The sequence below is a fragment of the Miniopterus natalensis genome, chromosome 2 (assembly GCF_054644295.1).
Source record: "Miniopterus natalensis isolate mMinNat1 chromosome 2, mMinNat1.hap1, whole genome shotgun sequence".
Classification (NCBI taxonomy): Eukaryota; Metazoa; Chordata; class Mammalia; order Chiroptera; family Miniopteridae; genus Miniopterus; species Miniopterus natalensis.
In genome coordinates, this window is record NC_142082.1 from 140,637,791 (window position 1) to 140,652,181 (window position 14,391).

The window sequence follows — 14,391 nt, forward strand, 5'->3', positions numbered from 1 at the left end:
AATATTAGAATTACGGGCTTGGGCCCTGATGACAAGGAAAGGAGACAGGCTCACATGAAGGTGTGGAAAAGGTAGCTCAGGGCCAGATGCCTACAGCAGACACCCAGGGAAAAGGAGCCCAATTAGCCTGTATTAGAACTGCCCTGAGACAGTCCTCCTGCAAATCACCCTCCAGGCTCAGGACTTCTCTTTCCTCTGTGCTGCCACATCCCCTCTTTTCTGGAAAGTCTTCTTTTCTTTGCTACCCTGCTCTCTCCACCTTCTCTCTCCCCCTCTACCACCCTGTGCGTCTCCGCTCTCCAACCCCCTCCTCCCCTCGGCTCTCCTTATTTCTCTCTTTTCTTCCTCTCACTCCCCTACTCTTCTGTTCTCAATACATTTCCTGCTCTTTCTCTCTCTTGACCTTTCATCTTCTACCTTCCTGTCTCCGAAACGCCTCTGGTGAGGATTTGCACATCCCCAGCGTTAGCCACACTGACACTTGAGGGCAGTCCACCAAATGCCCTGCCCCCAGGGAAGGCCGAGAGAGCAGACCCAGAAGAGAAGCAGCTCTTCCTTCAGTGCTCCTGGGGGGCACGTTGCTCAGCCCCTAAAGGAAGCAGAGTAGGGCGGTGGTGGAATGGGGGGGTGGGCACAGGGATCTTCTTGAGGCTGGCCTTCACAGGGTGGTTTCCCTATTTTGTTAGAAGAGTTGTAAGCCCTCAAAACACCTACCATATATTCAAGGCCAAAACTCACTCCCAAGGCAAGGAGAGACTGGCTGCGTGCTGCTGGCATGAAGACAGGAGAGTTCACGGCTTCCCGAAAGTCACTCCCTCTCTGATCCTTTCAAACCCTTCTCTGTTGCCTGCTCCCTGCGCTTGCCTAGTCCCCAAAATAGCTTCAATAAAATGTCACTGAGCTCTCTGGGTCATGACTGAGTCTGTGTCTTATCTCACATTCAGAGGGCAACCGTGGACCTGGGGTTCTCCGGGAGAAGGTGCCTTCCAATGAACTACTCTACTCTCTGCCCCAGAGCTCTGGTCCAGAATTCCAGGGAACTCAACACGGTCATGGAGGCTGTATGTTGGCCTGGATGTGTCCGAGGGATGCTCTCCCATGTCCACACTGCCCCACTGGGCCCAGCCCTCACAGGTGCCCACTAGCTCATTGATCTTCTCTGGTGGGAGTCTGGAGGGATCCTGCTCTCTGGTCTGGCTTCTCAGCATTGCCATCATCACGAACACCATCTCTAGGGCCGATTTCTGGGACACTTCCTTTAGGGCACAATGAGAACCCCCTTCCCCTGCACCATGCACAGGACCCCACCCCAGCATCGCCCATAGTCTCTTATTACAACCCTCACCTGCTCCAGCTCCCATCTTCCCTCCTCAGCATGCTGGGACCACAAGTCAAGACTATGCAAAAAGGGACATTACAAAATGTCACAGTTAGACTAAGAATTGTCCAACACAAGAAATGTTTGAGTTCTAGTCCTCTAATCTACAGGTGGGGAAGCGGAGGAACAGAGGAAATATAACGCATGTTGGCAGCAGACCCCGATCCCTAACCCAGGTTTCTCTCGATGGAGCAGCAGAGGGGCGACATCAGAGAGAATGGAGTTGAATCAGCCTTGGGGGAGCTTCACCACTCCGCTCCTGGCTTTCCTTATTTGTAACTAGAAACTCCATAATGGTGACATCACATGGGTTAAATGAGATAATGAATGTAGAGCTCAGGGTGGTCCAGCACAGAGTAAGCACCCAATAAATGTTCTCACTATTATTATTATTGAGATGATTCTGACCTGGAAAATGTCATAGTGTGGAAGGGAAAACCCCACTGGCCACAGCAGCAGTTTCACTGATGGGACTGATGGGAAGAAGAGGGAACAGAATGAGGGTAGCAGTTCAAGCGTCTTTAAAGAGCTGTGACCTGGATGCTGGGGAGAAGGCCTCTATCCAGCATCCACCTAGACAATTCCTGAGGGCAGTGACTGTCTCCAGAGATGTCCTCAGGCCAGAGCAGCCTCTGTCTACCTCAGAGAGGCTTTGGATGGGGGGAAGGAAGGAAAAGAAACAAAGACGTGGAACACTGACCTCATGGCTGACATCATTGCATGTTTCGGGGAAACATTCCTTCCCCTCCTTGAGCACAGAGCATCTCCTCTTGAGTCCCCTGTGGCCTTTCTGGACTAAACAGGCCCTGGAGACAAAGCGTAGGGAGCCAGAGCCAGGACCCCACTTGGCCTGAGGAGGGGCAGGGCCCAGCCTACTTATTGAGGCTTCTCCCACCCCAAAACCTTCTTCCCTGGAAGCTCCCAGGATCCCCTAGAAGTCCATGAAGGGTACTTGGGTCTGGAGCATCTGCAGAAAGACATAAAAACAGCCTTGAGGAAATAGAGCATCCTCTATCATATCCAACTTGGCCTCTAATCCCAGGGCAGCCAGGGTCTGCAACTCATGCCCCTCTCTTACGAAATGGCATAAAGCCCCAACTCTCCCTTTCCGTGAGCCTGAGCCTCTGAATATGCCACACATATCTGTCTGGTTGGCCCCTTTCATCACCCCTGTAAACAAGGAAGAAGGGCACATGGGACTTTTATAGGGCTACCAGCACTGACCATTGGCTCCTTTTCTCTGCTATTTGCTGCCTTAATTATCCACTTGGGTACTTAGAGCTGCCCATCTCCCAAGCTCATAAACCGGATTTAATGGTGATTGGGGGTCTGACCCAGCTTTGCCCTCCAGCCCCCTACCAGATAAAAAGGTGGGAGCTGAGCTGACTTGCTAGCTCTCACTTCCTGTTCTCCTGCCCAGGGCCCACCGCTCTGCCTCTCTCTCCTGCTATGTCGTGTGGATCCTTCCAGCAGGGCTCCAGATGTGGCAGTCGGAGCTTCAGCTCCTGCTCAGCTGTCCTCCCCCAGATGGTTACCCACTACGCAGTGAGCACAGGGCCATGCCGGCCTGGGGGCGGCGGGGGCCTCAGGGTCCTGGGCTGCCTCCGCTCACGGAGCCTGTGCAACGTGGGCTTCGGGAGGCCCCGGGTCGCCTCCAGATGTGGCCTTCCTGCCTTCGGATACAGAGTGGGAGCCACCTGTGGGCCTTCTGCCTGCATCACCCCTGTCACCATCAATGAGAGTCTACTGGTCCCACTCGAGCTGGAAATCGACCCGACCGTGCAGAGTGTAAAGAGGGATGAGAAGGAGCAGATCAAGTGCCTCAACAACCGCTTTGCATCCTTCATCAGCAAGGTAAGAGGCCCAGGCCGCAGGGGAAAGGCTGACCATAGAGAAGCCCGGTCGTCTCTTGGCCTCTCCTGCACTCCACGATTACTAGTCATTGAAAACTGGTTAGATCAGGCTCATCACTAAACTTTTCTGTTTGCTGATTCTTTGTTTTTAATGTCATCTCTCTCTGGATATTATCTGATAAAATCACCAAGGTTGCCTGAGGTCAGACTACAAGAGGAACTTCCAAAGCAATGATAGATACTGAAAGGAACAACCTAAGAGGCCCTCTTGATGAGGCTTTAACAATAGAGCTGCTTTCTAAGTGCCTGAGTTGGGGCCAGGCCCTTGGGCCCAGAGATGGGAATGGGTACTGTGACTTCGGAATTTGCCATCAGCTTAGGCCTGTGATGAGGAGAAGGTGGAGCAGTGAGAGCTAGGGATAAAGGTTGTCATGACCAAAGTCTTATATCTGTCAACCCCAGAGCCACAGCTCTGAAAGCCTTCGGGGAAGGGAGGCTTGCTGCCTTTGGAAGATGCTGAACTGGCTCGTCACCCTCAGCTGCCTCTGGGCCTGTCCCCACACCCCCAAAAGGCTCTTGGGGTTCAGGGCACAGGCCAAGGGCTGAGCAGGCATTTCTGGTGACCCCAGGGGCTAGCACAAAGAGTCTTGGGCCAGAAATCAGGGCACCTGGACTCTGGTGTTGGCTCTCCTCCTGTTACACTGAGGCCCCATGCAAACCACTCACCTCCCAGCCTCAGGGAGAGTGGGGGGATGAATGGGAATGGTGGTGGGAAAATTAGAGGGAATACATGCAAAAGCTTTCCAAAAAGGAACTTGTTTTAGTAAATGGGCCCGTTACACAGTTTTATTTGAAAGTTCATACATTCTAGAAGGTTGTAAGCTCATTCTAACAACATGGGCCCTGGCTGTCAGCAACATCACACCACCCTCTGGGAGGATGGAAGCCTCCCTGTGTCTCAGCCAGTGGCCAGAAGTAGCGCTACGTTACTTACTCTACAGTTCTTCTGAGAGATGATGCACAATATGGGAAATCCCAGGGTGAGGCCTGGAAACCATGTTGCCTCTGCCAGTGACTAGCTGGGTGACCATGGTCAACTCGCTCAGCTTCTCATCTAGGTTTCCAAGCCACAGAAATGGAAGAGGTGGGCCAGCAGCTCTCCACGTTGCTGCAGCAGGGACTGGTTTGGATGAAGCCATGCAGGGTGGGGCTGAGGGGTGAAAAGAACTTGAAGTCCTGGGACAGAGCCTTTGATATGATCTTCTCCCCCAAGTGTCGCTGGGCTGTAACTGGAAAGAGTCCGACTACTCCCTGCTGGAACGTCACCTGCTTACATTAGGATGAAGATCTGTAAAGTGCTTCCCGTGCACAACCCCAAGTAGGAGCTGCAGGAAAGAAAGTGAGGCTTAAAAGGATGGGATGGCCTGGGCAAGGTTACAAGGCTGGTGAGAGGCAGGCAGGGCTGGAAGGAGGACCTGCGCCAGGCCTCATGAGGCGGTGTTCTTTCTACTGCAATGTGCAACCCCTGGGTGGAAGGTGGGTCCTATAAGCTCGCCCAGGCAGGGGAGACACAGAGACATAGACTCAGGTGCCAGTCTACTCAGAGACCCAATCTGTCAATTTTAGCGTATTGGCGGCGGTGTATCGGGAGAGAGAGCAGAAGCTGATTCCCTGCCCTGCCACCATTTACTCTCTCCAAGCCACGGTCCCCAGGGAATCTGCGGCCTGGTGACATCCTGTTCTTGGCTGCAGGTCCGGTTCCTGGAGCAGAAGAACAAGCTGCTGGAAACCAAGTGGAATTTCATGCAGCAGCAGAAGTGCTGCCAGAGGAGCATGGAGCCCATCTTCGAGGCCTACATCTGCTCCCTCCGCAGGCAGCTGGACTGCGTGGCCGGGGACCGGGCCGGGTTGGAGTCAGAGCTCTGCAGCCTCCAGGACACGCTGGAGGGCTACAAGAAAAAGTGTGTCTGTTTCTATTTCAATCTGGGCCTTGGTTTCCACATCTATAAAATGTTTTAGGGGAACCTAAAACTTAGTTCGTCAGTTGGTAGAACACTTGGGCAGGATGATGCAGGCAGAGCATCTAGGAGGCTACCCATTTGGCACCTGGTAGAAACTCTGAAATTGTGTATTTGTCTTCATCTCCCTTCCCACCACCTTGCCTAAGGAAGTCCCTCGTTGTCTCAGGGTAAAATGTGATCTTTCTCCTGCCGTTTCTGTCATTCCAGGGTTCTGCCCCATCTTCCACCAGTCCCCTGGCATTTTCTCACCTACTTCTTATTCCCCAAACAGATCCCCAAACCCTCTTCCTTCCAAGCTTTTGCTCCCCCTGTTCTTTCTTCTCATAAACCCTTTCCTAGCATCTCTTTGAATACATCCAGGCTAATATACCCCACATTTCCTTTCACCCCCTGACTTCTGGCTTCTGGCCTCCTCCCACACAGCTGGAAGTGCTCGCCCCTCCTCCCACTAGCAGGCCCTCTGTCTCCCTCATCTCCCAGCTCAGTTCTTTGTGGTGAAGGTCTGAAGCCCGCTAGACTTGCAGCTCAGGCCTGACTCACAGCAGGAGAAGGTGGCTGATAGCATTTGTTAATGGGGAGCTTGAAGGCTTATAGATCCAGTGCTTAATGGTCCTAGGTGGGTCTCTCCCAGGAGCAGGATCCCATGGAGCACATGTTGGTGGGGTAGGGTAGAGAGACATATATTTCCATTAACAAGAAACAGTGTGAATATTCTGAGAGCAACAATTCATAAGGGATGTGGGCCAATGAGGTAGAGCCATGTAGGGGACACTCTTGCTGCAGGTGTCAACCACATGCTTATTCATGGTTGATGGAAAAGCCTGGCTCCTTCCATCAAGATGCCCCAGCCCAGTAAGTACTGACCTTCGTGTACACCCAGCAACAGCTACAAGGTGGTACAGGCCAGAAGGGGAGAGGAATCCAGAAGAGTGAGAGAGCAGAAGGGGCCTAGGAACGCATCCTGGGGGAGGTGTCATTTGCTCAAGGCATTGCAGTTATTTCTTATAAAAGAGGAGTCCAGCCTTGGCCAGCATGGTTCAGTGGTTAGAGCATCAGCTTGAACACCAGAGGTCACTGGTTTCATTCCCAGTCAAGGGCATGTACCTGAGTTGCAGGTTCAATCCCTGGCCCCTGTCAAGGCACATGCGGGAGGCAACCAATCTCTCTTTCTCCCTTTTCCCCCTTCCCTCCCTCCCTTCCACTCTCTAAAAAAAAAAAAAAATCAATAGAAAAAATATGTCCTCGGGTAAGGAGTCCAGAGTAGACCCTGGTGAAAGGACAGGAGCAGGTGACATGGATACACCAGAGTGTGACAAGTTAGAGGAGACAACTCCAGCAGACTATGACAGGCAAGGTGTGGCAAGGCCGTGAGAGGGTGAAGGCCAGCCCTCTGGGCAGCAGCAATGCCTTTCCCAGGGGCAAGACACAGAATGGTCAGAGACTTGGCTCGCAGCTCAAGATGAGGACTCTGGATTTTAAAAGTGGGACAGTAGGAGGATGAGATCAGATGGTATTCTAATAATAACAGCCAACACCTACACAGTACCTACCCCGTGGCAGGCTTAGTGCTTTGCAGATGTTAACTCGTGTGATATGTTAACTCACAACAGCCGTGTGAGGCAGGACCAGTGTTATCCTCACTCGACAGATGATAAAACTGAGGCACAGAGAAGCCAAGACACTTACTTTAAGTCACACGACTAGTACTTGATGAGCCAGGATTCCAACGCAGGGGGTAAGCTCCAGCAACCAGCACCCTGCTGCAGCAGAGCTCCATTGGGAGAGGAAGGATGGGCGTCAGGAAGCACAGTGACGCTTTTAATGGATCAATGTTGCTCTTCAAACTGAATCATTCTGGCCAGACTGAACCTCTTGACCCTGATTCCATTGCCCTGGGGGGCAGTGAGTGGGTGAGGACCCAGAGGAAGTAGCTGAGCTGTGTCTATGGGTCTGGTAAAGTAGGTAATTGCTACCTCTGCACCTGAGCTGCAGACAGGGCCCAGGTTCAGGACTCCCAGGTGAGGAGGGCACGGGGTCAGCTGGGATTTCAGTGACTACAGGCAGCTCTCAGAACAACTCAGGACAGACAACTAAGCCAACAACAGGCCTCCAGCTTTTCACCACTTTCCCAGAGGAAATGATCAGATAAAGTGGGCTTCCTTAGCAGCAAGACAGAATGAAGTTAGCCTTAGGAAGGACTTCCCAGAGGATGATTCATCACAGGAATAGGCTAGTGGGGAGTGGGGATTGGGGTAAACTGGCAAAGTGGCTAATGAAAGGCTATGATAATAATCACCTGTCTTGAATGGCTGGAGCAACTAGAGGTATCCAGAGACAGGGGCCGGACCTGGCAACTCCTGAGGGCATGCAGTCAGTGAGAGGCAGATGTGCCCCCAAAGGCCCTTGCCCTCGGGTCCCTTCCAAACCCCACAGGTTGACTAAAACATTGTTTCCTGCCCATTCCAACAGATATGAAGAGGAGCTATCCCAGCGGGCCTGTGTGGAAAATGAGTTTGTTGCCTTAAAGAAGGTGAGGAAGCTGGCACAGAGAGGAAGAAGGCCCCCTGAGCTGGCCCAGCTGGCCTCGGGACACTCAGCCCCAGACTGTGTCCAACGAGTCTGCAGCCCACCCACCCGCAGAAGGGCAGAACGGTCTCTCACCCCTCAGACCCCAGTGCCAGCTCCAGTGACCTTGAGGAGGAGAGCCAGCATCCCCCACCCCTCTCTAGAGGGCAGTGATTGCCTGGACCTCCACCTCCCAATTCATAGGGTCCAAAGGGTTGTCTCTACACCTGCCCAAGAAGCTGGAGATGTAACTAATGCCAAATCAAAACAAACTCTGACTCAAACCCCAAAAGATGAAAGCCACTGCCATGATTTCTCAGACAGATAGCTAGGTATATTCTGGCCTGTGCCCCACACAGTAAGCGCAGAGAAACTGCATTCAAGGCTCCTTTAAACTCCACTCCCTTCAGATCCTTCCCCAATAAGGTGCCAGGCCCAGGCATGCGGTCCTGGGGCTGGGGACCCTTCCCTCCATCCTTGACTTTGCGACCCGTTCACATGGGCTTATGTGAGGAAAGGTGGATCCCACACCTGCCACCTGCCATAAGCTACCAGCTTGCTAGGAGTGGCCCAGCTAGTGGAGGGGGTGGCTCTCCCATGTCCCCCAGGCCCAGGTTAGAGTTCTCAATGCTCTGATCACAGGATGTGGATACGGCCTTCCTGATGAAGGCGGACCTGGAGACCAACGTGGAGGCTCTGGTCCAGGAGATCGACTTCCTGAAAGGCCTGTATGAGGAGGTACCTGCAGCCAGGCTGCCCACAGGTGGTAGATCAGGGCCAGTTCTGAGAAGACGATGGGGCAGGAAAGCTCCAGCCCGGTGGGTAGGTTTCAGGCCAAGCAGACTGAAAAGCGAGCATGTGGAGAAGTCAGCATGGGACAGCTGGTTCTTGGGCAGTGAGATCCCCAGAAGTGGGAAGGCCCAGACCTTAACTCTCGGGTTTCTGTGTAATTAGTGTGGGGGACAGGGAGCAGGTTGATGATTGAAGGCCTGGGGCAACCATGGCAAAGCTGCTATGGGAAGGTCAGAGCAGGTTGCAGGTTCTCCCTCTTTATCTTTGAAGAGCTCACCCGCCCTCACCCTGCACCCCAGGAGATCTGCCTGCTCCAGTCTCAGATCTCAGAGACCTCGGTCATTGTGAAGATGGACAATAGTCGGGTGCTGGACGTGGACAGCATCATTGCCGAGATCAAGGCCCAGTATGACGAAATCGCCAGCCGCAGCAAAGCTGAAGCGGAGGCTTGGTACCAGTGCCGGGTGAGGCCAGGGTCAGGGAGGGCGCCCCAGACCCACTCCCCCAGAAAGTGGGTGAGAAGATAATGAAAGAGTCGTGCCATGGCACAGAGACAGGGAACCCCATAAACCCTAGCCCCTGTTGTTTCTGCCAGGCCCCCAGGCCAGGTGACTGCAGGAACACGTGGGAGTGGACCTCACAGTCAGCCCAGGTTTGTCATCAGGGTACCAGGGAGCCCCAGCTTTATTTACTCAGACTCCCTTGACGTGAATTCAAGGGACACTAATTGGCAACAATGGCAAAGAGAGCTCTGGGCTTCAAGTAGTCAGAGATGGCTAATGGCATGGAGAAGTTACTAATGATGGAGCAGAAAGAGTGATTCAGGTGGCCCCAGACTTAGGTAATTAGGAGCTTGCTGTGAGGGCAGTTGGTGTCCCCAAGGGCAATTTGATTGAACAAATATTATCACCTCAGTCTCACCTGCCCTATCTGGGAAAGACACCATGTATTCATTCATTCGCTCACTAGTTCATTTATTCATTCAGCAACTATTTCTTGAGCATCTATCATGTGCAAAGCACTGTTCTAGATGCTGGATTCTAGCAGGGAACAAAACAGACAGCAATCTGCCTTCGTGTCACTTTCATTTTAGAGGCAGGGCAAGGAGGGAAAGACAACAGCAAGACACGTATGTTAGATGGTGATGTGTGCTACGGGAAAAATAAATCAGGGTGAAGCGTAGGGAGCGTTGTGGGAACACAGTTTTAAACCAGGTAGCCAGGGAAGGATGGCCTTACTGAGGTATGTGGTGCACAAGGATACTAAGAGTCAGACACGGACCATTCCTGTGCTCAAGATTACAATCCCCAGGGAGAGACCCATGTAACCAACCAAACAAAAACAAGGTAGATGAAGTGCCTGGAAAGGCAGAGGCATTGGCATCTGATCTGGATCTTGAAGGCCAAGCATGAGCTCAGTAAGCAGAACGTGAGGGGAGGGCATGTCCAGCTGAGGAGCAGTAGGAGCCGGGATGCAGAAGCGTGACAGTGAGGTCCCAGTATGAAGCGCTGTGAAGGAAATGGGGCTAGTGGGGTAGCATGAGGCCCGATGACAACAAATCTGCAGAGCTGTGCTACATACTTTGGACTTTTTACTGAAGGCAATGGGTGCCACTGCCCAAAGAGTACCCTATGAAATGTTCTGCCATTTTCTGGAGATCCATAGTATTAAAGATATCAAACCCTGGCCTGAAGGCAGCTCCCAGTGACTCTATGGCCTATCCACACCAGGTTTCACCCTGGCTGGCCCCTCCTCTAGCTGCTGTCCTGGGCCGCCCGTCAGTCAAGTGGGCTCAGAAAAATCAATCTCAGTTTCCCATCCTCCTAAGTCAGAACCAGAAAGACAACTCTGTTATTTAGGATTGTATTTAGCTTTGAGGATTAGAATTTTTTTTTTTAAGTTGAAACAAATTTGGTTTTCACTTTTTTCTCAAATAACATGAAGTACGGAAATAGACTATTCACGATGACCCAAGGGGTCTATGTCACTATCAGGGACACAGGCTCCTTCTAGTTTTCTATTCTGCCACCCTCAACATTGCTTTGATCTTTGTGGTTGCCTCCTGTCTCAAGATGGCTGTCATATCACCAACCTCACGTGCTCATTCCAGGCAGAAAGAAGAGCAGAGGGCAAAGGAAACATGGCAACCAAGTCATCCCCCACTTCAAAGAACCTTCCTGGAAACCCCACCCCGCAAGGGCCACAGATCTCATTATGAGAAGGCTGAGCAATATTCTCTTATCTGGGCTCAAACAAGAGTTCTGTTTCAGAAGAGGAGAGTAGATATTGATTAGGCAACTATAGACTTTCCCACAATAACCAAATAAATACCCAAGGGCCAAAGAGAAGGATTTGTGCTTATCTCTTGTTTTGCATTTTCTATGCAAAATGCTCTCATCCATTATGTGCCGAAAATCTAGTTGGCTAATTTTCAAAAGTCTATCAATGTAATCTATAATACACTATTCAGAAATTGGCTTCAGAGTTGCAAAGGTTAAAAAAGTGTTAATTAAGCCAAGGTAGAAAGCAACATTTCATTTTGTTTTTAATTGCTTTGGAGGAGAAAATACAATCCTACTCACCCTGGGGGAGCATGAACTGTCCTCACTCCTGGGTCTATTAGGCACCCCAGGCTGAGCACAGAAACCCCTTCTGAGGTCCAGAGGGACATCTAAACAGGGACTGGGGGTGATGGGGAGTATGAACCCTCAGGAGACCTTAGGGCTCTGGGGCGGAGAGAAAAAGACAAGACACAGAGCAGCTAAACAGAGAGGAGGGGAGCTTAGAGATGGGAGGAAAATTAATAAGCCTGACTGTTCAGGGCTGGGAGGTAAGAAAGGACTAAGGAGAGCCCAGGAAAAAAGCCCAAAATTGACCAGAAATGGAAAGGGGATGGAGAGCAGAGCATGTGTGAGAATCCAGAGAGCACCTGAGCCAAGAATTCGTGAGAGAGAGACTCGGGCAGTGAGAAAAGGGGCTAGGAGGTGCAACCACAGGGCACCGGGGTTCTGACCTCTCAGTCCCGCAGTATGAGGAGCTGCGGCTGACCTCCGGGAACCACTGTGACAACCTCCGCAACCACAAGAATGAGATCCTGGAAATGAACAAGCTGATCCAGCAGCTGCAGCAAGACACTGATAATGTCAAAGCCCAGGTGAGGTCAGAAGACCCTGTTCTGGTCGTGTGGGGCGGGTCCACCCTCCCCAGGAGTGTTGTTGAAGAGGGAATAAAAGTATGCTGCCTCCACTAAGAGGGCACAGCCCTTTCTACAAAAGAACTGACCAACTGCAGGAGGAGCAGCCTTTGGAAACAGTGATGAAATAACAAGGATGCTTCAGTAGATGGGAGCATAAAGGTTTCCATGGCCCCTTCTAACCCAAAGACTCTGTAATTCAGTTATCCTGAAATTCAAGGTGACTCTGCAGAGTTCATAAAATCAGGCCCTCTGTTCTCCTAGGCTAGTGAAGAGCAGCCAGACACTTAAATCTATTAGCCCTGAAGAAATTGCTCAGTGTCTGAGAAACTCTTAGATCTCCAGTCTGGAGGATGGACAGTGAGACTGAAATTCCAAGCCTCTAAGCATGGCTTGGTCTTTCTGACCCACCCTCATCCAGGAACCATCCAGAAGCCCACCCATTAGAACGAAAGACACTGCTGTCATTCAGGAAATTCCAAGGGACCTATGAGCTCTGTGTCAGAAATGTGGGTCAACGACCAAATATTAGAACAAAAGATGTTCCTAGTGCTCTTAGCACTTCAGTAATTACAGGGGTTTTAGGAGCCCTGTATCTATTCTATTACCTCACACTGACCATGCTCTCTCTGTCCTCCCGAGAGTCATCCTAGGGCTCCTAAGGCTCCCAATAATGCTTTCTGTGCCCCCTCCCCCAGCGCTGCAAGCTGGAGGCCGCCGTGGCGCAGGCGGAGCAGCAGGGAGAGGCGGCCCTCAACGATGCCAAGTGCAAGCTGGCCGGGCTGGAGGAGGCCCTGCAGAAGGCCAAGCAGGACATGGCCTGCCTGCTCAAGGAGTACCAGGAGGTGATGAACTCCAAGCTGGGCCTGGACATCGAGATCGCCACCTATAGGCGCCTGCTGGAGGGCGAGGAGCACAGGTTAGTCAAGGATGGGCCCAGGTGTGGATATTCTTCTGCCCTCGGGTTGTTGCTGCTGTAGCCCCGCAGTCAGGGAAAATCCAGAGCAGCCCACAGTCTGGGGGTCCTCCTCGTGAACATGGTCTGTGGTGTGGGCAAAAGAAGGGGGGTGCTGTGTGCTTGTCTGCCTTGTCTTCTCTGATGTAGTTACCTTGTGTCTTTTTCCTCTCACCCCAGGCTGTGTGAAGGCACTGGGCCCGTGAATATCTGTGAGTAGATGTGTCTCCCCAAGGGCTCTGGGGTCTTGGGGGCCGATCAACCCAGCAGAGACTACAGCACCCCTGCCCAGACCTCGGCATGCCTCCCACCCCAGAGGACTCTGTCTGCCAGGAGCCCCTGGTCAGAGGGAAAAGCTCTCCTGCAGGGCTACAGGGGTCTCTGGAGCCAGGATGAGGGGCAGGTCTGCAGCATGGTCCCGGGGCTTCAGGCCCAGAAGCTGCAAGGGACCATATGACAAGGGGATGCTTTTCTGGAGAGAGAGGATTCGAGCAGCTCACACAAGTAGAAAAGGAGAGGGTGAAGCAGAAGCCAGGGCTCTGGGAATAGACAAGAGACATGTGGGGAACTTGTAGGCACTTTGTAGCTGGGGTGGGAACTAGTAACTGAGGTGGAGGGTTCCTTAGAGTAAGTGGCAGCAGGTAAGGGACATGGCCTGACTGAAGTGTTCAGGGCAATGTCCTTAGAGCCACGCAGTGCAGGGCCCTGAGCATCTTTTCCTATTCCTGCAGCCGTGAGCAGCTCGAAAGGTGCTGTCTTGTATGAGCCGTGTGTGGTCAGCACGCCCATGCTGAGGACTGAATACTGCCCGGGGGCCACCAGTGTCCTCAAGAGCAGTGGGGGCTGCAGCGTCGTGGGCACCGGTGAACTCTATGTCCCCTGCGAGCCCCAGGGTCTCCTGGGCTGCTCCAGAGGGCGGAGCTCCAGCATGAAGCTAGGGACTGGGGGCAGCGCCTCCTGCCACAAGTGTTAGCACTGCCTCAGAGGCTGGAAGTCCAGGACACAGGGCACTGGCCCCAGCCTGGATGTTGCCCACGTTTACCAGGGCAGAAGACCAGGAGATTCCAAAACCCCACCTTCCTGTACTGGCCACAGGTTTCCCTTGGGTTGTCACTGGCAGCCATTCCTCAAGTCCTTCATATCTCCTAGTGACATTATTCACTTAGCTGTGTGCAGATCCTGAGCGAGGCCCTGGGGCGGGGGTGGGATGCAAAGAAAGAGGTTGCCCATGTCCCCCAGACTGCTGACAGTCAAGCCCTAGTGTGGCCAAGAGAATGGCAACAGCCACCAACCACTTATCTTCCAGATGAGAAGGCCCACTGGGCACATTACAGTTCTGCTTTGCAGATTAAATCATGGAAGTTTCCCCACAAAGCCAGCCTCCCCTGACCCTTAGGGGTTCCCCACCTCCCTTACCTCTGGTTCTCAAAAACCTAAGAAAAGTGAACTTCTTTTAACACCCACTTAAAACATGCACTATTGCAAATGTCAAAAGGAAACATTCCAAAGTCCCATTCTGAATTCCAGAGCCAAGGGCCAGGATTTGGGGATCACTCAGGACCCATCCATGGTCCCCTAAGTTAACACAAAATAGGCAGGTGGCCTTTGGGCAGTAGATTTACCCACTCAGATGT

At 52.3% G+C, this 14,391-nt stretch overlaps 1 protein-coding gene across 1 annotated transcript; it reads left to right on the forward strand.

The window, feature by feature from the left end:
* Positions 1-2,827: 2,827 nt before the first annotated feature.
* KRT82 (keratin 82) lies at positions 2,828-13,730 on the forward strand. Its single transcript, XM_016201050.2, has 9 exons — positions 2,828-3,232; positions 4,984-5,192; positions 7,722-7,782; positions 8,460-8,555; positions 8,909-9,073; positions 11,638-11,763; positions 12,501-12,721; positions 12,938-12,969; positions 13,489-13,730. The coding sequence occupies exons 1-9, from the start codon at positions 2,828-2,830 to the stop codon at positions 13,728-13,730; spliced, it is 1,557 nt and encodes a 518-aa protein (XP_016056536.2).
* Positions 13,731-14,391: the final 661 nt, after the last annotated feature.